The sequence below is a fragment of the Chroicocephalus ridibundus genome, chromosome 18 (assembly GCF_963924245.1).
Source record: "Chroicocephalus ridibundus chromosome 18, bChrRid1.1, whole genome shotgun sequence".
Classification (NCBI taxonomy): Eukaryota; Metazoa; Chordata; class Aves; order Charadriiformes; family Laridae; genus Chroicocephalus; species Chroicocephalus ridibundus.
This window is the reverse complement of record NC_086301.1, coordinates 6,800,758-6,828,118: the sequence shown is the minus strand read 5'-3', so window position 1 is coordinate 6,828,118 and position 27,361 is coordinate 6,800,758. Positions and strand designations below refer to the sequence as shown.

General features: G+C 45.5%; 1 protein-coding gene across 6 annotated transcripts in view; it reads right to left on the bottom strand.

The window, feature by feature from the left end:
- Positions 1-27,361, bottom strand: part of ARHGAP32 (Rho GTPase activating protein 32) — a 254,756-nt gene that overhangs the window by 67,069 nt on the left and 160,326 nt on the right. For all 6 annotated transcript variants that reach the window (XM_063355088.1, XM_063355086.1, XM_063355087.1 and 3 more), the window contains 5 exons: positions 16,233-16,370; positions 14,044-14,136; positions 12,282-12,404; positions 10,031-10,108; positions 811-892 (listed from right to left, as the gene is read on the bottom strand). In XM_063355088.1, coding sequence (XP_063211158.1) covers positions 811-892; positions 10,031-10,108; positions 12,282-12,404; positions 14,044-14,136; positions 16,233-16,370 — 514 coding nt within the window. The remainder of the gene's footprint in view (positions 1-810; positions 893-10,030; positions 10,109-12,281; positions 12,405-14,043; positions 14,137-16,232; positions 16,371-27,361) is intronic.

Here is a 27,361-nt window from a genome sequence, read left to right as displayed (position 1 = left end):
CAGTATGAGACATACAGATATATCTTTCTAAATATGAATACATAATTTATTTTTTTTTAAATGGGAAGAATTAAACAAAAGCTTCACCACCAGTAAATTCTGCAGAGATCTCAGTTATGCCAGCTCATCTAACTTCACTTCCAGTGTATACTGGGACGACAGTAGCGTCATATCCAAGCTCTCGTTTTCTATTTATTTTTCCTTTCATCGGCAAAGCTTGGGATTAATTTCCCTGTCTTTCATACACTACAGAACTGTCCAGAAGACAGCAGGGAGTAGATGGAGCCATGCACCCAGAGCAGAAGCAATGAGGATTCCAAGTTCTTTGTATCTGACTTTCTCCATCAATCCCCAAACAGAAAGAAGCTTCCAGTACCTAATTAATCTGTTCCACCTAAGTCAGCATAAACATTTTTGGGTCACCTGTATGTTCTGTACGAAAAAAACCTAACATGCAACAATCTTGGGACACCAAGAACGGGGATGTTGCATGGAATCATGGAATCACTCGTGACAGATTGCGGAAGGAATCTTAAATTCTTACAAGCTTAAAACCTTTCAAATCGTGCAGGAGATGGACGTAGATATGAGCTTACAGAACACCGCAGATGAAAGACATTCAACAGTGGCGACTATTCAGAGAGAGGTAACGTGCGGGTGATCAACACATAAACGGATAACGTGGTATGTATAAAGGATGATCAATACACAGAGTACACCATGGTACGTATAAAGGAGATATTAAACACGGAACAGCAAACAGGTAACTCCATTTTATTTCTACGGCATCATAAAACTTAATACACTTACCTGGTTTTGGCACAGAATTGGTCACGGACTGAGGAACTTTGTCGTTAATTAGTTCAACGCACTCACTAGGAAAAAATCCAACCTGTAGTAAAAACAGAAAGAGACACAATATTGAATGCAGTGGGTTTAAGATCTGAATTGTTAAACCAACAGCTATTAAACATCTTCCTCGGACTCTGCTCGCCTGATGCTCCATAACATTATCCAACATAAAATGACCAGCGTAAGAGTCAATTTTATAAAATGCTGCAGCCAAAACTTCTACAAACCGAATAATAAGTTCTGTAAAATACGGTTATAGGTCTGTTTTCTAAGCTTGGTCCACAGGGCAGAGATACCCAACTTGGAAGAGAGAGGGTGAGAGAGGCCAAGTGTGCAGCACACCCCTAAACCTCGAGTGGAACTCGAGAGAGACAGAAGGACTTCAGCTGGGTTTCTGCACCTGGCTGCACGTATGGAACGTGAAATTCAACGAAGAGAGCTCCGAGCATCTCGATTATCTGTACTCAAATCTCACCAACCCCTGACCTTCGTTCGCTGTCAGAATACTGTATTCACAAGCCCTTTAATATTTGATTCCTTTAGAAAACTGAAATGAAATATGGGTCAGTATATTTGCAGGCCTGTGTAGTCCCATTACAGAAAAAGGCATATTCTCCTGTAAGTCAGGAGAAGACACTTTGAACGCACAAAGCTCTCCGCCGTGTCCCGGCCTTACTGCGTGCGCTTGGTCTGTCGAGCATGAGCAATAAGCGATACTCCTGAAGCATTCAAATTAGGCGTGTTTAAAGAGCTTGTTAAAAAAGCTCTATGTGGTTTTAGTTAAATTGAATTAAAGTCAATCTTAGACCTGAGAACATGTTTAATAAAATATACATAGAGGAAAATGACTTCTACATTCATAAGTAAGAACCCAGTAATTTGCCTAGAAATAAACGTAAGTATTTTTAGAAGAAAGAGCGTGATGTAGCAAAAAATCTCTAGCAAGAGCCGGAACGCCTGGTGTGTACTGTCGTGTCTGCTCTGAACACGGACAAGCCAGTGCCACCATCGTGCCTCAGTTTCCCTGACAGCAAAGGACAGGGAGAACAGTGTCAGGTATCCATGACTGAGAAGTGATGTGACAGAACAGCTGCCAAACGGACCGCACGAGCTCTTTAACCGTTGGGATTGATCCGTGCATCCGCTAATCACACTGAAACAGAAAGAATATTCCAGGAACAAAGCCCAGAGGTAAGACTCCCCTTAGCAAATACTTGAAGATGCTTCAGAAGCAGGGCCCCACCACAGCAGCGCTGTGCCGAAAATTCGGACAGCCCCTGAATGCAGCTGCTCCTCTGCTGCCAGCATCACTGACCACGGAGACACCTCCAAGTGCCCAAGTCACAGCAAGGACCTGCGACTGATTACCTTCCAGTGCTAATTGGCAGCATTCCTGCACTGACCTTTAACACGGCATCTCCGCACCTTCATCCTGAAAGGAAATGCTTTCCTGTGAGAGCGGTGAGCCCCTGGCCCAGGGTGCCCAGAGAAGCTGTGGCTGCCCCATCCCTGGAGGGGTTCAAGGCCAGGTTGGACAGGGCTTGGAGCAACCTGGGCTGGTGGGAGGTGTCCCTGCCCAGGGCAGGGGGTGGAATAAGATGGTCTTCAAGGTCTTTTCCAACCCAAATCACTCCATAATTCTATGATCCCCTTTAACTCAGAAATGCTGGAGAGGGTTAAAGACTGGAGGATGGGGAGGATCTTAAAGTCTTGTTGAAATAAGATGGGCCTGCAGAAGTTCACATGCCACCCAAAGGTCTCTGTATCTGGGGAGAAGTGAATTTCCCCTTCACTATTTAAGGATTCAGGCCAAGATGTGACCAGATGGGAACAGTACACTCCCCAGCATCCCAACCTTCTCTCCACTTTACAGCATCCTCCTTCTCACTCTCATCTCAGGTGAAAGCCATGCCAGACCAGAACCTTGGGCAACTTTTACCCTTATTCCATATTTCCAGACCTTCTTCTCCCTCCTCACCCAACACAGCTTCTGTATTGTGAGATGTAATTGAAGCACCACCACCCTTCGGAGCATTTCCAGAAGCAGGATTTCCTGTCCCGTGTCAGGCATGCGGTTTGGACAGCTGAAAGCATCAAGTCGCTTCAGGCAGCCGCGGTTTGGTCAAGTGCTGCCACAATGCATGGCGAAGAGCCAGGGGACGGGCCCCAAGCTCATCTCACCAGAAGAAGCGGGCCAGGACCGCTGCCGGTCATGTCAGCACATCGATGAAATTCATTGGAGCCACAAGGCAGGCAGCGCTGCCCGGCTGGCAAACCATCCCTTCTCTGTTTATTCTCTTACACAATTCCCTTTTGTCTCCAAGGAAAAGAAAAATAGAAAAACTCTCTCCCACTCCAAGCTGATTTTCACCCATAAACCTCCAAGCCATTTAGCAGCAGCGTCACGCACAGTGCGACCAGGTAAACACTCCAGACTTTGAAACTATTCCAAATTCCCTAAGGGAAGTAACAGTTCATAGTAATCCCAGACAACTCCTTCCTGCACCCTCAAAATCCCACAATCCCCAAAATCTTGGACGTTTTGTCCAAGAGGACAAACTGATCCATCATCCTTAATGTTAAAGACTCAGAATATGCTTCTTGTCAAGACTCCGGCAGCACGGGAACAGCAGCACGGTGGATGAGCAGACCTTGTGTCTCTGACCGATGGCTGCCCGTAACTGAGACCGGCCTGTGCTCAAGCGACTCACAATGCTGAAGAACCCCTCCAAAAACCAAGATAATGCATGCTTTCACCCAACCGCTCGCTCAGCGGCAATTTTGCAAGGAGATGATATCCTGGAGTTGTATAATGTACTGGCGATTTTTCTGCTGTTTCTAGATAGAAATATGCCAATTAGCAGGAGAAAAGCAGCACGAATCCCAGCATCACATAGAAGGGCCCTTCATCAGGCAGCTCACAGCTCAGCAATGGTGCTTTGCCGGGAGATGCTGAGAAACAGGCTGATTGGTACATAAGCAAAAACCACGGGTATTTAAACAACATCTATTATGTGTTTTTTAACTGCTTTCCTATAGCTAAGAGCCTCTCTTGGGCATTTCCTGTGCAAGAGATGCAGAAGACAATTTTTAAGTTAGGAAAAACACCCACGTCCAGGGAAAGGCTCGGCCCCAAGCCACAACCGATACGTTTGGGAGGCTCCACAGCTGAAGTGACGGGGTCTCTTTCATTCTCAGTGCTTTGAGAACCTCTTTTAATTGCCCACAACGTCTACGCCTGAGATGCGTAAAGGAACCTGAAGTACTCGGACACTAATCTGCCATTAATCATAATGAAAAAGGGTGGATCTAAATCCTACCCCAAAGCCCATACTGTAATCAAAAGCACGTTTGCCTTTGATTGTTAACATAATGCGCCTCCTGTTTCTGGATGATATATTCAACGCTAAACATGAGTTTAGAAGTGAAAGAAGGCTCAAGATGGTTATGTCACCACTCCTAGATATCTCGGAGCCTTTCCCAAATAAAACACTACAGCTGTCCTCAAGGTATCCTTTTTGCCATGTTGACAACTGAAAATTATAATGCACTTTTTAGGGAAAGAGAATTTTCACTTGTGCTAGTGTTGACAAGCTCTCTGATGTTAACTTCCTGGTAACAGTGCTGGTGTCTTGCATTTTCTGACTTATTTATTCTGACTTTCCTTGTAAGATTCCCCAGGGATCATCTTCAGGGTCATAACCTATAACTTATGCCTCATTCCCACCCACTTAAAAGACGCTGCTTTTCCTCCCATGGCAACGTTTCCATGATTTTGTATAAATAAATGAGTTTAGTCCAAGAGTTAATCTCAACGGATGTAGCAAGGCACTGTTAGAGCTTGAGCCAGGATTAAAGGATTTGGCAACGTATGAAAATTAATAGCAAGGATAGTATATATTTAGATACATACAAGGTCATCTAAAGGTTAAAAAAATCACTATACACCTTAACCAAAGGAGGAAAGCACAGGCTATTGTGTACAAACATTTCTGCAACAGCTACTGTATCTTTTTTTCCCACTTCCGTGCCAGCATCTGCTAAAACTGGAAGATACATGAGGCTTTAAGGGGAAAAGTCAAAATAACAGTAATCGTTTTCAGTGTACGAAGAGGGAATTCAAACGAAGGAGAAAGTAGTAGCAACATAAATGGCAAATGAAACAGTGAGACATTTTCATTGTTTTCTGGTTTTGACACAGGCCCACGGGTATGGGAGAAATTTAATTTCAAAAAATTTTCCCTTTCAGTTTTAGATCATGATGGGTTAGCAAAACCTAACACTTTTACTGCTTGTTTGGCTTTCACGAGCAGAAGTTTGACTACGCTGTTAGCCAAGTAACCACACAGTTAGGGCAGGGAGCAGGGCGCCCTCACCTGCTTCCCCGAAGCACACGGGCACACCAGCGCCAAGAAGGTACTCACCCATCTGGAGGGACACCAGTTACAGGGAATCACAGAATTTTTCAGAGTCGGAAGGGGCCTCTAGAGATCATCTAGTCCAACTCCCCTGCTAAAGCAGGACTGCCTACAGCACATGACTCAGGACTGCATCCAGGCGGGTCTTGAAAGTCTCCGGAGAAGGGGACTCCACTACTTCCCTGGGCTGCCTGTTCCAGTCCTCTGGCACCCTCGCCGTAAAGAAGTTTTTTCTCATATTTGATCGGAGGACCAAATAGGAGGCTCAGAACTGCTAGTCCTCTTATCCTGAGCTCTAGCAAAAGACAGCTGAACATCTTGGCCACAAAACTCTCCTAATTTCTTTTATTCACAAAAAAAAATGAATGTCTGTGTGGGACAGTAGATGTTAATTATCCGTTCCTGACTGGTACACCAGCTGGAAAACGAGGTGAGGCTGGTCAAAGGCTCTTCCAACATTCCCACCTTCCGGAGTGGCCGAATGTTGAATGTTGCTACCAAAGGTCGCACGCACTCCTAGAGTGAGGTGTGAGCAATCTCCGCTGCTCCATGGAGGGACGCATCCACTCCTGGGGTGGTGGGAGACACCAGCTCACGCGTCCCAGTGCCTGGCCCCACGCAAACTCCTACTCCGCGCCTCCGGAAAAAGGGCAGAGGGGATGCGTGCGGAGCAGGAAACTCGTGGCAAATCAGTTCGGACAGAATTTTGCCCAATCTGTTACTGCAGTTGGCAGCGTTTTACAAATGGAAGTGGCCATCTGGCTGAGAAACGACGTCACTGGTGACACGTCTCCACCGGGCTCTTGCACATTGCCTGTTTTGCAGGTGATATCATTCCCCAGCCAGATGGCTGCTCTCGCGCCCAGCTCCCAAATCAACGCACGTGAACCAGAAATCAAACTTTGGCTTCTCATTTAAGAACTGGTGTCTCCAAAGTGACACGAGCCACAGAAACATGCTCAGCCTTCCCAGGCCGTTTTTACTAATTGGTACCCTCTGTTCACATCACATACGTGTTATTTATTAGAAAATGATGCGCAAGAAAAAAATAAAAGGCTTTAACTAAAAGCCAGTTTTAGTTGACCAAGTTGACCAAAGACCAATCCAAGATAGAACATGGCCCTTTTTGAGAAATCTATTCAGCCTTAAAGGCCGTGCTGGGGTTCAGCACAGAATATGGTTTGAAGCAAGGGTTTCACAACCAGTTCAAGCCCACGTAAGCACAAGCTGATGGCAAAAAAGTCCAGCCCCCCCCCAGTTACGCGCGCTCTTGTGCATTGCTTTGTGTCACCTCCAGCAGCCGTGCAAGAGCGCAACTGATGAAACTACACTCAAAAGACAGCATTATTCTGAACATCAAAAGGCAGCTGTGCATCGCCTGTCCCTAATGATTCAGCTGCCTGCAACCGAGTCACTGATTGAGAAGACAAGGCATGAAGAAAAAGAACAAAGAGGGCTGGAAGGCTGTTAATGTGGAGGTGGCTGTAATTTAGGTAACAATCTCACAATGAAAGCAGTGACTCACTAAGGACATTTAAAAAGCAAAGGGCTTGAGGAAAAATATCTTTAAAATCGTTTCAGTTTAACCAGAGAAAACGATAAGAAGCCTAGTGGGTTGTTTTGTTCTGCAGAGGATGAAGTGCCTCGCGATGCAGTCATTAGATGAGGAATAGGGAGACAGGCACCCGCCACTGCAGCAGGGAAATGTGAAGGGTAAGGAAAACCGTGATTCATTCCTGAAGGATGGCTCAGGCAAAGGATCAAGGGACTTCCATGCAGAATCAGAGCTGCAGTTCAAACGGAACACGCTTGCAACAGATCAGATTTGCCCTTCTATCAGATTTGCCCTTCTGTTGATGTCTCTAGACCTGCCTCATTTGTATAACCTAGAGAAACCCTTGATTTATCCTAAGAGATGAAGGAACACGCAGAAACGAACGCACTTCTGCCCAGACATACACAAGTCACAGCTGGTTTAAATCCACAAAACCAGGTAAGTTCTTTTAAGTCAAGAAGTCATTTTTTTCCACATTCAGCGAAACCTTGCTCTCCCCTTATCAAGACATGATTTACAACGTAAGCTGGGCTCCGTTTGATAAAACCTCGCTCCTCTCCTAACACAAAGCAAAAACCTGAGAAATAACACGAACAAACTGTCCCAACATTTGGTCTTTGGACCTCCTCCTTTTATCTGCTCTCAGAACCACAACTATCTGGCAAGACAGTCTCTCATGATTTATTTTATTAATTAAAAGGTCTGGATCAACAGATTGCTATCGCTTTTACAATGGCTATTGTTCCTAAATTGGAACTGAATTGTTTGCTTGTAACAAATGCTTTAAAGGCTGCACATATTACTATATTACACCTATTACTATAACAACATTTTTCACCTATACACTCTTTTTAAGAATTCATCAAGTACGCTCCCGTACTGAACTGCAACACATCTCTAGGCCTGGTGATAGAGTTCCTTTCTCTGAATTCTCTTCTCACTGCAGCAGTCACTACAGTCAAAAAAACTCCCACTGCATCAGGAAATGTACTTTTGCTGTACCCTCACAGCTTATGGGCCTTAAACTTGAAACACAGGTTAAAAAAACCCCTCTCTCCCTCCTTTTACAGCCCTAGAATTTGCATCTCTTGGTAGCTGATGGCGTTTCATGGAAAGAAAAAGCTCCGACAAGTACGTTTCAAAGAAACGACAAAAACTGTCAATTCACAGGAAAGACGCACCCCTCTGCAAATCAGCTGCGTGGCCGTGTAAGGGCTATGTTTCGGCAGCAATAACCGAGTTAGCACGGTTTATGAAATTACTGCTGGCGCCTGAGATACAGCTGCTGAGAAGTACCTCAGAGCTGAGGAGCTTTCCCCCGCCGGCAGCAGGAGCAGAACGCGCACAGACGGTCTCCTGCCCCACCGCAGCTGACAGGCAGCGACTTCTTCAAACGCACTAACTTTGTGTTCTGCGTTTGTGCAAGCGCATCCCGAGAGCTACCGAAACTCGGATTCTGGCTGCTGCATTTCCAACAGCGCGGTTCAGCACCCGTGATCTGATTCCAATTGTGAAAGATTCTTGCTTATAGTTTAAGACACAGGATTACTCCAACCCTAATTTTCTGTTAGGCCAAAATACAGTGCTCTCCTCCTGCAGCTGTTCCGCTCCGTCGTGTCAGGAGACTGACTGCACGGGGATAGACAAAGCCCGTTACAAGCAGTTTGCTCATCAACGTATCTCCGTGCTGGGAAAGCACAAGAAGATCGCTCGGATCTGAGAGACGGAAGGCAGCGACAAACTGCAAAAGAGGTCCCTTGCTTCTTGCGTCTTTAATCACCAGCGATGCTCTTCATGTCACCATTTCAGCCACGGAGCTTGACCCGAATAACGGAATCCACGTCCTGCGTGGGGATGCCACACACTTGTAATCAATCAGCTTCATGCAAAGGGACCGCGCTCACGCACAGATCACGAAGTCGGTTTGTTTTATTGATTCACTTGGAAGTGAAATGCGGCACAGCCTGATCATTCCCAGCAGTACTCAAGCATTTCATTAATTTTTGACAGTACGGCAAATATGGCTTTAGGGCTTCTAGGATCAGAACAAGAGTCCTGCAAAGGCATAACACAGTTCAAAACTAGAAGAACTGTCAAATTTGTTCCAGAAATATCAATGTGGTAACTCTAGAAACAAATTTAATTTCAGAGCAGGTATCGTATGTCCACGCTGCTCTGATTTTACAAACGAGATACTGCCTGAATTCCCACATCTGATATAAAGCCAAGGAAAGACATATCTCACGTGCTCTGCCTAATGGGTGAGAAATGCAATCGTATAACCAACACTCCATTCAGATGGGATTCCCAGCGTTTGGAGATGCAGTTGCCCACAGAAAGGTCTCTCAGGGAAAAGCTGAGGGACTTTGAGAAGACTTCCTGGGCCAAAATATGTAAGTGTCTGGGGTCAACTCTGACCCCTTCCAGAGCAAACTCCTAATTCCACCTACTTGCAGACAGCAACTGCACCATGAAAATCCCTCCTACTTGAAAGGAGCTGAAACGTGAGACACCACAGTGTGAGAAGGCAGAAAGTCAGTTACCCCCACCCTTCAGTAGCTTTTGGGGTTTGTTTTGTAAATAGAGACTTTTCTTTAATTAAATTTCCTAATGAGAAAATCCAAGCTAGGGAATAACAACTCTTTTAGCAGGAAAGTGCCATTTTGATGCACAAGTTTTGGTACCTAATTCCAAAGCACATTTAGGATCTTTTGAAAATTCAGCCTCAATCTCTCTGCTCTAAGATGTACAGAGACCAGTAATATTATCACTACACAATAAACGCAGACAGGATAGCAGAGCTTAATTGGGTGCCTTGTCCGAGTCAGTGGCGCTGTCTTATCACTGGGCTTTCTCCAGACCCTCTATGTTGTGCCTGATCTATTTTTAGACAGTGGAAGGAACGGGACGATGTGAATCAGTGTCAGCTGCCTCGGAGGGGGTGCAACAGAAGCTTCCGCTAACATCAGGCCAGCTGTTGATCACAGCTACCCCTGGCCCGCACGGCTGGATAGGGAGATACATTCCTATGAAGGCCACGTGTCTGCTCGAGCCCAAGTCCAGAGGGAAAGGGGAAGTCCTCTTACACCAACGTAGGAGGGACACTCTGCGTCCATCCATGAGCAATCCTGCAGTTCTATGAACACGGTGCTGAGTTCCCTGCCTTGATTTAAGTCGCGCTCGCCCGTCTGATACTTGTGCCTACCTGGAATCCATGTTTGCCTCTCCACCACGTGGTCAGCTCCTTTGGTGGCATATCAATAACGGACACTATGTCTCCCACCTGCAAAAGATGGGCAACATCAATCACAGTCTGCAGCGCGGCCAGGAGGAAAGCACAATTCAAATAACCACACTCTTCATCACCGCAAACCACCGTACAACTTGTGAGCAACTGCGCCGATGCCAGCCTTGAGACATCTGCCTTTGTAAAACCAACCTGAGCGGTGGAAGAGTTACCGCATTATACAACACACGGGATACAGCTGTTCCTAAGGAAACCGTTCTCAAAGGCAGCAGGCTCCCTGCCAAGGGGCACAGAAGCCGCCTGATGAAACTGCAGACATAAGTAAGCAGTGATAGCGTGAAACCTTTGGAAAATATTTGCAAGGAGCTGAACTAATTTTTACTACATGCGCTATACATGCCTACGTAGGCATCCACATATGTCTCCTTGTTTCCTTTTACAGCAAAAGTTAAGAGCTCCCTTTGTAGTTCACCAACTGACCAAGCCATGCTTTTCTGAATTAGAAAATGAAGCGAGGAGAGGTGGCGTGGGGTCACAGCAGCAGGAAGGGAAAGGACCAAGGAGACCAAATAGGTTTTCTGAAGCTTTGCTTCATAAAAAAATGTAATACTGCAATAGTTCAAAAGGAAAGCAGTATAATCAATATTAAATTTGGCTTTGTGGGAATCAAGATCTGCGTGGCCTCTATAATAGAAAATGAGATAGGCCAGAACCTAAATAAATAGTTCAGCTAGGTATAGCAAAAATCGTTAACGGTAACACCCAACTTTTACCAGATGTTTCACATTGATGGGCTTTACAAAGAAGATAATACATCCACATTTTTCAGACAGGGATAACTGAGCTACAGGGAAGCGCAGCAATTTCCTCAGGGGAACAGCAAATCAACAACAAAGCGAATTGCCATTAAGGAAACCGCTGTCACCGCCGGGAGCAGAGAAGCCAGATATTTCCCTCAGTCCTGGGGAGCAAATGCCAGTCAGCTACTTTTGCAATTGCCTATCAGAAATGAACAATCGCCTGAACATGAAGGGACAGTGCGGGTTAGGGAACAGAACGCAGGATTGTAAAACAATATCCCAATTCTGTTGTGCCAAGGTTTCTCACTGCACACGCTTGGGAAGCCACACGTGCCTCGGTTTCCCCACTCGTATCTGATGCCTCCCGACGACTTGTTGGGCTGCGGGACAGTGGCAAGGCTGGCACGGAGCTGGAAGACTGAGGAGCAGGGAGGGCCATCTTACTGCTTTTATTAATCCCGAGACACCGATAAACAGCCTGTGTCCTGCGCTGCGTGCGCTTTAACTCAGAAGATGACATACCCACAAGTCTTTCTGACTCGCGTGGTTCTTTGGTGTACACGAATAATTGCCTCGATTTTGAGTACAGACAACCCCCTGGCAGCACTCGACTATCACTATTATTTTTACTTCCTGCGCTGCATGCGAAGAATGTGATCACAAGAACTCCTTCGGGCACTAACTGGTTTCCTTTACACTTTTTTGTGTAACACTGTGAATACTCCATTGCTAGTACCACTGCACATAAACAACCCCAGCACGAAACGCTGCTTCCTGGGTACAACAGATAAGAGCCAAATAGACAAAGGCTTCCAGAGTCTGATCGTCCAGATCTTTGCTCCACAGCAGCTCTGACTCTGCATCAAGGAAGATTTTCAGAACAGTTTTAGATTATCACCTGCCCTTCAAGTACCAAATTCTTTCACAGGCCGGTTTTTTACTTTTCATGGGAGCGGAAGCTCTTAAAAATGGTTTTAGACACTGACTTGCTACCAGGAACACAGGTTGTGTGAACGGGCCAATGAATAATTAAATTGGCACGTGTCCACATGCACACATATGTGAACAGTCTTCCTGAACAGAGACAACATGCTTTTAATACCCTGCACAGTACGAACTAGGCAGGGTCTGCTGCTGCCCAGAGACCAGGCTGGAGCTCTTGGCAGTATCTGTTTAATCAGAAGATCCTAATGCCAAATAAAGCTATATTTTAAAGATGACTGAACTCCTCTCTGTATCCAAGCCACTGCAAATCGAATGTTTAACTGGATCTTCTAAGCTTCACCTCACAAAACATTCTGGAAGTGTCTGAATATATTCCCGACGCGCGCACACACGCGGAGACGCACACACGCGTTACCCTCTTCTGTAGATGACAACAAGGGCTGTAAGCTCCTTTAATTATTTACCTCGAAGGACAGTTCGTCTGCTGCTTGAGCAATATATCTCTTAATAACATGGGCAGCAGCAATAGCAGGAACGTTAATGGAGGATTCCTCATGGACTAGCAGGTGATTCCCCTTGTTATCAATCTGAAATAAAGAGCAGAGGAGAGTGTGAGGCAGCTGAGGACAAGCGAGGAGCATTTTCTTGGTGCTCCTACAGGGCAGAGGCTTCAAGCTGATTCCCAGAGACAGCGCGGCTTGGGGGCCCCCCGCGGAGAGCAGCGGGGGGAGGCAGCGCGGGGCACAGCACACGCAGGACGGAAGAACAATCCTAAAGAGTGTTTCAGAAGGTCGTACGTCCCCATCCAGCAAATGAGAAACATGCTGCATTTGGGCATCTTTGTGTACAAACAGTAACGTGACAGGAAATGTTTACATCTCCCTTTAACACCAAATCAAACTGTTTTTCCTGAAGTACTTAAAATAGCAACACAAAAGTGGCCATAAAAATTCTCTACAGGGTGGAATTAATGCTCTAGAAGAGGCGTTGCGGGAAGGGGGAAATGCTGACGAACCAAAAACTAGGGTCACTTTCATTTTTCTCCCACCCTTCTATTTCCTTTTTTCTAAGGAAACACGGCTCCCGCCCCTTGCTGCAATCAGCTACTTTCAAAACTCCTACATTTTTGTGCTCGTTTAAAATTTTCTAAGATTCTCAGTTAATCGCAAAGGTTATTCTGCACGTGCAATAGGTTTGCTGCCATCTCTAGATCCACTGCATTGCTGTAAATTCTCCCGTTTCAGTTTTCTCTATACCTTCCTTCCACCCTTCATGCTGAGAAGGTTTCCAAGATTTTTTTCTCATCCCAAAGGATTTCAGAGCGAGGAGGATATCAGCGGGGAAAATTGCAGGAAAACGCACTCGATCCTTATCACAACCGTTTAAAAATGAATTGCAACAGCCTAATAATAGTTGTTTCTATTCCTGGTGTGCAGCGGTATCATCAGGCGGTGGGAAGACACACATTATCCCTACCCAGATTAATTAAGCAGCACAGCACCGCCGACAGAGGTGGCCTTGATCTCTTAGCCCCACTCTTTCCTGCTCTCCTTGCCCAACAAAATCTATTGTTTAAGATGGTCGAAGACCATTAACAGAGACAGCAAAGCTGGAGCTGCAATTCACAACATACCAACGGCGCAGGCTCTGTTGAGCAGTTTAACCAACAGCGATGGCAAATAGCAGCAGACAATATTTATTGTTTCTGCAGCTATCGCAAGGAAAAACAAAAAATAAAATCAAAAATAAAAAAGAGGGCAGGCAAACACCATAAATGAGACAGCTCCAATAGTTTTAGAAACTTGCCCCACTCGCAGTATTGCCTTGCCAAAAAGAAGCGTAAGAACGCGTACGCTTCCTGCAACCTGTAACTCAGAGGCTCGGCCACGAACGGGACTTTCCCAGGCGGCCCATTGACCCCATCACTGCCGCCTCCTTTTATTTGTGAAGGGCAGCAGAATGATACATCTTTGGGTGACAAAATCCAAGCAAGAGGGGAAAAAAGCTCCTATATTCTTAATACTGGATCTGATCCTGTTTGTTCTAGACCTTTTGTGGCCACCTATATGCTGCCAACAGGGGAATAAAGCTTTCAGGGTAGCGTTTCAGCATTTCCAATAGGTCTGGAAGGATTATACCTCTTTCCGGAAAGGCAAGAGAGCACATTTGTGGCTTGCTCTGCTGCTAAGGTCAGCAAACAAAGAACCATCTCAGCTTCATACTTACCTCCATCCATGTGAGAGCAGGCCCACAGTTTATCTTGTTGCCTGCGATGGCTGAGAGCCGTGACAGGTAAGCCATCAGCATCTGGGTGACAAGCTGGAACAGAAAGAAACAGACCTACAGTTTTTCTATTGATACACCATAGTTCGGAGAGTCTTCTTCAGACATGGAGAGACCAGAAATTATTCACGGGCACAGGCAAGAGTTAGAGAAATATATTCCCTTTTGCAAGGAAATCCGTCATTTGGAGAAGGACAGCAAACTACACACGGCATTACAGCGATTACACAAAAAATGTGTAAAGAAGCAGCATTAATAATAATGTTCTTTTTATAAGATATGTGGATTTTCATAATTTCCCGTGTCAAGATACCTTAAATCTAAAGCCTTCCCCTCATCAGGAATTTCAGACGCAAACAAATCATGTGTAGTATGGCCATTAAATACATCTGAGAACCATTCAGCGAAACAAAGCGCTGGCTGCCACTTCCCCCCGCTTGCAAACCCTTAAGAATGCGGCAACTCAGACTGACCCCTTGGCGAAAATGTACTTCAAATAGTAGAAGAGGGTTTTAAAAATACACTTAGCAACGGCCCATCTATAACGGCAAACTTGCTTTTATTAAAGAGAAGCTAGTGAGGTCTTCCCAAAGCCTCACAGTGACAGCGTTCTAAAGCACTATTGTAGCCCAGAGTTTGTAGGACTGTTTAAAACATTGCTCTCCTCAAACGCCTGTTCAAATGTGGTCAATTCAAAACAAAACACACAGTAAGAGACAGCTGCAGGTTACATTTCGCAGAGCAGAAGAGCTGTTCGACATCTCTGCATCTTCTGTGCTTACAGATATAATGCAGATTTTCAGCTTCACGCTGTAAAGTACGTATTAAATCAGTTGTACAAATAAAGATGTAAGGGATAGCAATGCCTACAATATCATTTTAAAAAAGTGAATGCAGGCATTCATTATCCAGAATTTCGCTGCTTCTGCTGAATTTAAGAGACTAGAAACTTTAAATAATCTTCAGAAATAACTTGCATTAAACCAAGGCAACCAATAAATCAGATTCTCCGATGAGCAACGGGGTCGCATTATCAACTTCTTATATTCAACAGCAAAAGCCCTTTAGTGGGGTCCTGCTTTCTGCCACTGTGTGTTGTTCTAAAGCCATCGATCCTCGCCTGCTCGGCTCTGAAAGACAGAGTTTATAGATCCTGGATAGATGCTGCTTTGAATCCTTGGAATGGCCTCGATTCCCTCGTTTCCCTTTTCCGCCACGCATCTGGCGGGCAGGCAGCAGTAGCTCTGTGACAAAGCGCGGCCGGATTTTCCCGAACTTGTGCTTGATGGAAGGGGGCAAACATACATCTAGGGGTCCCAGCGGTAAGTGACCCGTGAGATGAAGCAATGGGCAGCGTCCGTCACTGTGACATGCGTCTGTCCCAGACAGACGGCGGCCAAACAGGTCTGTGATGCTCCACAGGCTGAAACAGCCTCTGTGGGTAAACAGGGCATCGCCTCCCTCTCCGCACCTTCCAAAATGATGCACCTGCTGCCTCCCAGAAGATTATTTTGGGCATGAATAAATCTCCAAATTATCAACAGACAAGAAGCCAAAGGAATTCCAGCTCACCGTATTCCAGGTGAAGACAGGAAGGCAAAAATGAAAAATACCTCTTACTTGTTTAGAAAAAAACCCACTCCCTAAGCTCTTTAAAGATCATTTAAATAATGCACTAATGCAAATGCTCTTAAAAATAATTTTCACTTTATAAATATAAGTCTAGCATTCCAAATGGTATTACTCGTGCAGTGCCGCAGCCCTAGAACGGCATGATTTCCTAGGAATGTTAAGTTGCTAACGTTAAGTCAGGAAATATTCCTATCATTGAAAAAGTTTCCAAGGACATAATAAAATTGGTATCAAAGGTACTAACAGGACAGCTTCTTTCCTGATGCCCTCCATAACCATTCCACCTTTAGCAGCACCTTAATTCGTATGAACTTGCAGGGCATTTCCCTTTAGAACACTGAAATTTAGGGTAGAAAACACATACCGATCTTATTACTAATAATTACTTCCCAAATCTAACCCAGGCCGCATTAAAATTACTTTGTACGGACTTGAAAATACCTTCCAAGCCCTTGCTGGTGACTGTGCTTTAAGTGTTTATTTCAGAGCTGATGATTTACCTCCGGACTGTCCTTCAGGGCATCGGAGCGGGGCAGCTCTGAGAGCTGGGAGAAGCGCCGGTCGTAAATACACAGGTGAAGATGTTTATCCAGGACTCGGAAATCTTCATAACTCCGCTTCACGATCCAGCTCCTCCCCTGCATCCACAGAAGAGAGAATCGCACTTTTAGAAGCTCCTCACCGATCCGGGTTAGATGAGGAAAATGAAAATTTGCGCAGCAATAAGAGACCACCTATTTGAAAGTGATGAAACTGTATTATTTCCATGTTTTAATTTGTAGACAGCCGTTCATGTTCAATCCAGCTGTTAGTGTTCCTCTTTTAATTATCGAACTGTGGGTTTGGATGTGGCCCAGCACGATGAGACCTATCCAAGGCTTTTAATTTCCACCTGTCTTTTAAGGATTTTGTGGCATTTTCGTACAATGTAAATGCCAAAACGGTTGTATAAATAGCGTGAAATTAGATTCTACGTAGATAGAAGAATATACAATCAGGGATCTGAAGGCAGAACTGAAGCTTGCGAAATTTCTGTCACATGCCCCAGGCAAATCTTCAGCTGAATTAAAAAAAACAATCTATGATGAATGACACTAGCTGAAGATTTACTCCTGAGCGCATATCATTTCCCCAATTAAAATACTGACAAGATACATGCTGCTCCAGGGGACAAGGAAGGGACCACGGCTACACAGCACCATTTGCTTTGTGAAGCTTTTAATATCTAGTGACTAATTCTAAATGCTTCATGGCCTATTATGATCAATAAAAAAAAAATGTTGCAATAATGCAGCAGTTTACAGGTCAAAGCACTTTATGACCAGTCGTGAATCCCCTCAGCGCTCCCACACAGCCCCTGAAATGAGACTATTCCTGTTTTACAGGTGTGGACACTGACTCGGTGACCATGGACCTCCCCAAAGCTTCCCCACCTTCCATTCCAAGGGCAAAGCGCTTTTTCAGTCTTTAAAATCCTAAAATCAACAGTATGGCCATAGTTAAAAAGAAAAAAAAAATATCTCTTGTCTGCATGACACACTCTGCTTCACACTCCCCGTGTCTCCCGGGGGAAAGGATGAGGGAAACAAGGATGGATGCAACAGCTGCTGGGGAAGTGCGGGAGCTCCTGCAGTACAGCAATGGGCTCGGGAGGAGATGCTCAGGAAGGAATGGGGTGGCTCCGGGTTACATGGACACTCACAGGGATGCCTGGCAGCCAGTACAGAAAGCAGGGAAAGGCCTGGCGAAAGAGGAGACACGGCATCGTTTCGTATTTTCCACAGGGAAAGCGGCTGTGAAGCGTGATCCCACATCTGCAGAACCCCCGGGGGGTTGTGGCCCCGATGCCCTCTTCACCTGGGCTGCAAAAAAGCACGGCCTGCTCCGGCTTCCCAGCCACAACTCTGCTGTGCACATTTATTTATCAGGAACGTTATAAGCATCACTTGCCTATTAATATCCAAAGCCTGCAAGGCAATTGTAAACGTAAAGCCTATAATGCAGCGTACTAGCTATTTTCTGTCAAATTTATTTAAGGCAGCTCCAGACCGTGTACTGTGCCCATAAACTCTGCTTTCATACCACAAGAAATCACCCATATTTCCCGAGCCAACAAAGAGGGTGTCTACACAGGACATAAATGCTTTGTAATTTCCATAAGTTATGTCATTTTCCTTTTCGTCTAATGGAGAAAAACACAAACCGGAGTGCAAGTCTATTTATCTTCCAAAAGATGACAGCCTTTCCAATTTCTCCATCTTTTGCAATTGCTCCCTTGAGAAGTTGCCAGTGTGACCTTCGGCTGAACGAGGGTTAGTCACCGATGTAAGAAAAAACAGACCGAGAAATCGCTGCCATCCTTCACTTGCCTCAGCCCGCTGCACCGAACAGGACACTGCAATACAACCTCGTACGCTACCCACGCAAATAACACACCTGCTTGTCAAATGATTGTAAATCTCTCAGTAATTCCACAATATTTTAATTTTAAATGCTGGATCGTAGATTCGCAGTCTCTTTTTATCATGGATTAAGATACTAAGAGTTAAATTTACACGCCAGGAACGGCTGGGGTCAGCAAACTCCGGGTCCGTCTGACAGAGTGTGCAGGATCAGCTGGGGAAAGGACTCCAGGGACAGCCTTCTCCCTGCTTCTGATGACACCCATTCTACACCATCATGGTGACGAGGCTACTAATAGCTGGCAAGGAAGCTGATTAAGGAGCAGGGACAGCTTACCCCACAGCAGCAGTGGTGTTTCTCGCCCCACCATCTCTCTGGGAGGTCCTTCCCGTGCTGCACAACTCCTGGAGCCAGCAACCCAGCCGGCACAGCCGGAGCGTGGTGCGGAGAGGGAACCCAGAACCACCGCTCCCCTACCTTCAAACTGCAGCACGTCGGTAGCTGCTAAGCAACCAGCCGAGCTATCCCTGAGCTATCCCTGTGGAGCAGCTGCAGCCTCCATCAGAGGGGTGGTGCACGCGCCTGGAGGCCAGAACCACTGCCACCACTCCCAGGTACGGCAGCCCAACACCTGCAATCCTGGCCCTGGATTTCAGGCTCTTGGGCAAAAGGATTGTAGAATCACGGAATGGTTGGGGTTGGAAAGGACCTTAAAGACCATATCATCCCACCCCCATGCCTTGGGGGCAGGGACACCTCCCACCAGCCCAGGTCTCTCCAAGCCCCGTCCAACCTGGCCTTGAACCCCTCCAGGGATGGGGCAGCCACAGCTTCTCTGGGCAACCTGGGCCAGGGGCTCACCGCCCTCACAGCAAAGGATTTCTTCCCAATATCCCATCTAAATCTCCCCTCTTCCAGTGTAAAACCCTTCCCCCTCATCCCATGGCTCCCCTCCCTGCTCCAGAGTCCCTCCCCAGCTTTCCTGGAGCCCCTTGAGGGACTGGAAGGGGCTGGAAGGTCTCCCCGGAGCCTTCTCTTCTCCAGGCTGAACCCCCCCAGCTCTCTCAGCCTGTCCTCCCAGCAGAGGGGCTCCAGCCCTCCCAGCATCTCCGGGGCCTCCTCTGGCCCCACTCCAGCAGATCCATGTGTCTGTACATCCACAAGGAAACTTGTGGGAATGGGCTGCCCATTTTCAATCCCATTGAGAATGACTGTGCAGATGATGTGTTAGTAGAGAACACAGTTTCAGGAGCAGTAATACAAATTTCCACACAGCAGAAAGCTATTCCAAAGCCCTTAATGTAAATATTTCCTAATTTCCTACAGTTTTAAGTCTGCTGTAACTAAATTCAAAAATCATACAGGCTTTAGGCTGTTCTAAAAGTTGTATTAAGCAAAGTCTTTGCAGCTCTGGAGCCCAAGTGACAAATCTTAAAGCAAAACTAAGACGGCCGCGTTTACAAGTGGTGCAATTAATTTTACAGGAAGGAATCATTGCGGCAGTCTCGGAAGGAACTGGACAACATTTAGTGCTTCCCCTCAGATCTCCAGTACAAATCACAAGAAAGTAAAATCTGAATTCTCTCAGCTCAGACTGGCATCCCACAGCCAACGCAGCCCGAACAACAGGGACCTCATTCAATATCAAAAATACTACGTCTCACTATCACAATACAAAAACTGCACATCTTGCTCCCATTTCCTGCAAATTCTAAGGTGCCAGAAGGGTTTTGCAAAAGGGTTCTTTTTTTTTAATTTAGAGAGTTAATAAAATAGTAGAAACAAGTAAGCGACTGTGAAGTTGGTCTCTTGTTGTCAAGTGTGTTTTATAGCAAAGCTAAACATTACCGGTGCCACAGGCACATAATATCCACAAGGCAAAAATGCCTTCTTCACATTCTTAATCACTTACATAAATTGTTGCTCAAATCAAATTTTTGATCACCCTCTAATTTTCCAATTTAGTAAGTATTCTTCTATTCTTTAATTATTGATGGTCCTGTTTTAGAGAAGCACATGTGGGACATAAGAACAGAGGTAAGTTAAGCAAACAGTCAAGTGTTTTCCCAGATTCGGACCTTCAATTACAAACCTAAGGATGACAAATTTCATAAAGAATCAAGCCTCAAATGAAGATTTCAATAATGCACAAAATAGTTGCATGATCTTTAAAAGGAAAAATTGAGTAGTGACTTAAAAATCCAACCCTCTTGAAGAAAATCAAAGTATTATTTGGAATTTCATTTTACAGAAACGTTCACAATGAAAAGCATTGTGACAATGATAGAATTCCTCACGAAATGGAAAATCCAGGTTCATTCCTACGCTTATTATAGTTTGATCTGTTCTCCCTTACTCTTGCATGCTGTGTAAAATTAAATGTATGATGAAAGACTGGTGAGATTTCAGCACACTGCACAGAGCTTCTTATTTTTTTTCCAATTATCAAAGCAAGAAGAAATGTCATGCTAAAAAAATTATTAGAGATTACTGAACTGATGATTTCATTTCCACTGAGACAGAGACTTGAACCTGCCATTACTAAAACCATCACACCGAGATCGCAGATCATCAAAAGCCACCCAGGCTTCACATGACGTGAGAGAAGATTCCGAGGGCCAAGGATTCAGAAGCCCAGCTCCTCATGGAGCAATAGTTTGAGCTCTCCTGGTCAAATGGCCTCAGGAGGACGACACACAGCCATAGCCAGGAGAAGTTCACATAGTTCCTTAAGCACAGCTCCGTTGGTGGCACTTGGAGTGAGCAGCAGCGTCACTCCCTGGTCCCCTCCGTCCCAGTCCCACCAGACAGCAGGAGAGCTGCAGCTCAGGGCTGGCTGTTTCATCACTAACAGAACGACTTGATTTACTCCAGCACTGCTTGGCTACTGGTAGACTGGGAAAAGCAAAGTTAAGAGGAGGGTATTTTAGAACATCCTTTGCATTTTCATTCCCATAGTTAAAAAAGCCACCTTGGCTCCATCGTCTCTTAAACCCTTCCACTGACCAGTACAAAACCCTTATGCATTTCTAAGAGGGGCTCCCATAAGCTCAAGACCAGTTCCAACAGGAATAGTTTTAACGTGGAATTAACTGTTTTTCACTTGGGATCTGGCAAGAAGCAATTCCTCCCCTGTTGTGCACCCAACAGTCAATGGCTTACGCAGAGGCATCCAGCTAACACAAAGGAAGTTCATCTATTGGCAATATTTGTGATACGATCCATTTATAAAACAGATATGCCTAAATTTTATTATAAAGATGTACAGATCTCCTCTCACGCTATGTAAGAAAAAGACTGTTTCCAGCTGAATCTGTCCACACCCGCGCAGATGGGACTCCTTTTTGTCCATCAATGCCTCTTCAAGCCAGACCCGGTGCTACTGAGTTCCAGCACGCACAACCTTCCTGTCCCACGGTCTAAGCATGTTTTCTCTGTGGCACCTAAGATTTATTTATTTTAAGTCAGGGACAGACCTTTCTTTTCTGGTTCAAATGCTTATTTCCTGAGAGAATCCACACGGATGCTCTCATGAACCTTACCAGTCCACACAGAGATGGAGACCCGAAAACGAGATGAAAGTATATAGCAAAAGTCACTGCAGTTTGACCCTCCAGTAAGAAAACACATGTATTAAATAGCTGGAAAAACGCCAGCATCCAGCAGTCGAGTTTAACTCTGCCATGTGGGTGACACTTACAGCTGTCTGGGTCCGGGGTTCTGTATGTTATTCCAGCGTGACCCTCCCGCCCTTTCTCTATTACAAGTCGCGCTGGAAAATGGCTTAGAAATTTAGTCAAAACAGAAAACACGACTGATAAAATCCATCGCTTAAGACTTTACCCAGGAAGTGTTTTTAGCTGGTGTCGTAGGTGGCTTTATCTAAGCTTAGGTCTGTTTACCAAAATGTCCTGGATGATTTCACGACTTCTGGTGTATTATTATAACTTTAAGGAAATTATAAATCTTTAAAACTTAAAGGGAGTTTGCACTAAGGCAACATAAAGCTCCATTCTGCTGTCAGGCAGCTGCACATATGTTTAGAAGAAAATAAAATATAAGGTGGAGGGAGCTTTAAATAAGGTGAGAATGATGGAAACACAAAACTTCCGAGCTCCACCTGGGATCACAGGACATGGACACATGAGGGAAGATGAAGGGAACATACGTATGGACAGATCGCAAGGCAGAAGGCAAAGGAGAAAGTTTAGTATATTTATGTGGTGAATCCTTAATAGCCTTATCCCACAGAAGAAATTAATCTCTTCTAGCATTAATTATCAGTTTATTATCAATTCATTGCGATCAGCAGGAAAACGGAGATTTTAATGGAAACCACTAGAGCTTTTCACCTCTAAGAATTATACTTCCTTGTGCTCCCTGATTCCAATTACAGATAGGAACACTAAAACCACACGTGGGAACACACGGCTGCCCAAGACCCGAATGACAGCAGTACTTCTGCTTGTTCTGATGGCTTTTGGAAACTCCCCACGATGAGGCACACACGGCTCCCCGGGTGCCGAGCTGAGACAAGCCGTGACCTTCCAGCGGTTTCTCCATCACTCAGAAAAGCAGCTTTGCCAGGAGCACCCAGACAGGAGGCAAATATTTGGCTCAGGCTTTGGTGGCAATCGGTTTCGTGCAGGTACAGAGAAAAAAGGGCAGGCTGAGATGACCTAACGCAAACCTACCATGTGTATGGCATTTGAAACGGCATTTTTCCTCCCACAAAAAAGCCAATTTCTGAATGGCAGCCCTATTTCTGGCAGACACCTAATGAACTCGAAGCAGGATTTACAACTCCCAACATGTGAATGAAATTCCCTGCTCTCCTGACATGTTATAATTTAAACAATTCAAAATCAATCATCTCTTTAGTAAAATTAGACCGTAAGAGCAGCAGGTCACAGAGGGACACAGGGGTGAAGGGGAGGGCGGCCACGGCATGGGGGACGGCTTTTCTACACTTCAGAAAATTCAAGTAATAACCCAACATGAGCTGACAGCCACAAAGGAAATACTTCAAAGCCACTAAGAGACCAACTGCTAAGTAACGGGAACTAAAAATTCTACCGTCCTCCAGGTAGCAAGGCAAGGAGTGACTGCGTATGTACTTACAAATGATCACATGGACATTGCGCGGATTTAAATACAACACCCTTTTTGCCCTGTGCCCCAAACGAGCTATAACCTACGCAGCGCTTAATCGCAGAGAAGAAACACGGTTTCATCAAAGGAAGGAGGCACCACTATCCTTTAAAACAAACCAACGAAGAAAAAACCCTTTGAAAATGGCTCGCCTGAGGTTAGTAAAACAAAACAAAACAAAAACTTTCCCAATGACTTGCCTGAGGTTAGCTGAAGCTTAGGCAGATATAGATCTCAATTTTCTTAAGTCTTACTGCTTGGGCACATCACTGAAGCTGGTTTTTTTATTTTTTTATTTTTTTTAAGTGACCAAAGCACAGAAGCATGTTTTTGTTGACACTAATTGCCGGGAGGGAAAGATTTTGTAGGTCCTAAACCAAGAAACTTTTCTGGGAAAAAAAGCCCATAACCCCAGTTATTGTTCCCATGCAACAGAACGTGCATCTGCCACATCACAGAACCATGGAATGGTTGGGGTTGGAAGGGACCTTAAAAATTATCTCGTTCCAACCCCCCTGCCCTGGGCAGGGACACCTCCCACCAGACCAGATAGCAGAAACTTAGAAGCATGGAGATGATTAAAAACATGGTGTACAAACCCATTTATCTTGACACCCCAGAATGAAGCAAAAAATGTTAACGATATTTGGAAAATATCACTAAGATCTAAGAAAAGCCCCGCAGTCTGCCTCCAGGGATGCTCTTCCCCAAGGACACGTGCGGGCCCAGCCCCTTCTGCAGCCCGTTCCCCTGGCACCCCCCCAGGGCTATCAGAGGGTGTCGGAGGGAACATCTCTGCCGACTCCTGCTCCTCTGGGGAGGGTTACAGAGGCAGAAAATACAAACGTTTCAAGGAAAAAGGTATGCAAGCAGGGATGTAAAAGATGTAGCTGACCAAAACTCAAGGAAGGGTGAAATGTGATCTAGAAAGCACAAGGAACAGAAGCAGCTTTGCAGAAGTTTTGTTAACAGGGCTGGAGCCAAAAGGGAAAATAGCTGCTTTTCTGGCAGCATCAGTTTTAAGAAGAAACACTGAAAAGTGGTGCCAAGACCCAGGAGATGAAACATTTAAGCCAGGCCATCTTTAATATCCAATATCCCTAATGGGGTCCTTTAAAAAGGTAAATGCCAAAGTTTGAAATAAGTACAGTGTGTTAAAAAAATGCATCATTAGAAAACCAGAAAGTCAGTTCCTCCTCATCTGTCCAAGCCTGAGCCCTCGATTGCAAAGGTGCTCTGCAGTCCCTTAACAACGCCAGGGTACAATTGCATTCGTGTCCCCATCCCATGGCCCGCCTGCACCTCCCCAGCTTTTCAAGCCTGGGGGCTGCCAGTCCCTGCGAGGAAGCGGAGAACTCGGAACCCACAGCAGGTCTACGATGGACGGATCCTGAGGCGTTTCACACCCCCAGTGATAATGTTCCCGAAGGAGCTGGGTGTTCGCTGAACCCGGTGCCGTTATCACCGTTAGATAACACGCAGCGACAAGAAACACCTCCCTGACGGCTCTGAACAAACTCGGGGCACAAACCTGCTCTGTAACTCAAGGAAAGCCCTAATGAATACAACGATTTAAGGAACAAGCTCAGTTCACACACCCCCTGTGAATTCTGTCATTAATTCTTCTAAAACAAAACTTATTTTTAATTTAACATGCAGTCAGTGATAAATCCAGTCGGGCAAAGCACCCCTAGTTATTGAGGAACACAACAGCATCGAACACTTCAGTGTTTTATCACCAAAACAACTCAATTACAAATCTTCTTTAGAATATCAGAGTTTAACTAAGCAAGGCACGCTCACTGTACCTGTAGGACATAACTTTTGACAACTCTCCAAATTGGAGAATTTTGCCATTTTGCTCACTGGCAGTAAATATTTGCTACAAACAATGAGAACGACACATTTTTGATTTACTGCTAAAGCATCTTTACACGCACGCTATTTATTTTGATGTAGTTTCTGTGCCTTGAGAGTGCCTTTTCTTCACTAACCTGCTTGTCCTACATTTTATGTCCAAGCAACCTGTTGTGTGGAAGTGTAGACGCCCTTCCAAGGGCTACGAGCTTTATCTCCACGCAAGTCGTTCAGGTTTGAGGCATCAAAACTGCGCACCTTGTCTTTCTCCTGATGCCTGCTTAGCCACCTAACATCTAACATGAATTCCTTGTTGATCCAAGTAACTTTGCAGCCTGCAGATGATTCTGGATGAAAGTGCTTTGGACTATCTGTCCCAAAGGGCTGTCAATCTTCCAAAGTAAACAGGCGCTGTAATATTGCTATTAAACACACAGGCATGTTAAACTTCTCTATAAGGAATAAACATCAAGGCAGCTAAGAAAAACAGGAACATCCACCACAATCCTCCTCTTATTTTGGACCCGAACCAAGCCCATCTCTTGGAGAAGTTGTAAAACAAGTAAAGTTGTAGACAAACTGCTCCTCTGCAAGGCATTGACGCTTGCTTAGTTACTCAATGTCTCTGCAGAATAAAGCCAACCGTCCTCTTCAATTTGTGGCCGGGCCCAGCCTCGTCTACGAAGCAGCACATGACAATCAGAAGCCCGGCCAAAATGCATCGCTTACAGAAAGAAACCATAATGGCCATCCTGTCCTCCTGGATTGCAACAGTGATTTTCACTTTTGCTTCAGAGCTAAGTAGGATACAATTTGGGTACAAGACGATTCATCTCTCTAATTCAGCGCTTGCCTTCTGAAGGCAAAACGCCCAAAGGACACGACATTAACAAACAACCGTATAATTGTCAAAGCTTCTGTTGCTTAAAAAAAGCTTCCATGGCAGCACATTCATGCGATACTGCATTTTATTCTGAGAACTACTTTTCCCTCTTGCTCATCAGCCCTTCCTAGACCAGGGCCACACTGACGTTCATCCAGCCGGCAGGTCTCCACCACCTCACTCCACGCGAGTCTGATGCACGGGCAGGCTGCTATCTTGGGGTGCTCTTTTTCCAATACCTTCTTTCCCTAGTAAAAACCACTCTCAAATAAATTCAGAAGACCATTTGTCTCCTGGAGCTGACGGTTGAAGCCACTAACAGAGAGCACAGCAAGTCTCTAGGTTTGAGCAGCCTGGGCTGGTGGGAGGTGTCCCTGCCCAGGGCAGGGGGTGGAACAAGGTGGTCTTTAAGGTCCCTTCCAACCCGAACCAGTTTGTGATTCTGTCTTTGGTATACTGGAGGGACAGCTTGAAATGCATCTAAATTTGCAGCTGCTGAAGGAAAGTGCTTTAGCACAAGCAGTTCCATGACAGCATTTCTCTCTGCAGCGTCGCTCAATAAATAAATCATTCAATTCCAAATCCATGCCCAGCTAGAACCCTGTCACTGTGTCTCAAGCAACCAGAGTCATGAACAAGAAAGAACCCTGCTGGCCCCGTTTCTTTCACAATATATACTTAAATAGAGAAAAAAACAGAGAGCCACAAATGGGGAAATTAAATACCAAGTCATTTTTCATCTCATGTTACCGGTTACGCACAAAAGCACTGAATCTGCTCTGCAGCTGGGAATGGAGTGAAGGACAAGTCCCACCGGCTGGGACACGAAACCCCCAAGCCCAGATGAGACATGGGTGCTGCTGTGGGTCAGTGCAACGCTGCTCCTGGGTTCACTACACCCTCCCGTGCAGCACAGGAGACACGGCTAACTTCTGCACTTCCATCCCGCAGTCCCGAAGAGCACAAACACACTGCAAATGGCCAAAGCAAGCACACAGCACAGCCCTTGGAAGCTTTCCTCCCAGCGCCCAGCGCAGACATCCCGCCCGCTGCCCGACTGTACGCTCCGGAATAAAAGGCGGCAAAGACAAGGGGACAAAAATCCTCTTTACCTCAAAACTGCTCCTTCCCTTGTTAGATGTCTAAACCACTCGCGTGAATTAACGAACGCAGAGCTGCGCACAAATCCCACGACGAACAGAGGGTAGGGGGCAATATGCTTTTAAACCAGGGAAAGGACACAGCACACCACAGCGTTAACCCTGTCTGATGTGAGCACTGCCCTAGCCATACCAGTGTTCGGCGGCAAAACTCCAAAAAAAGTCAGTCACATCC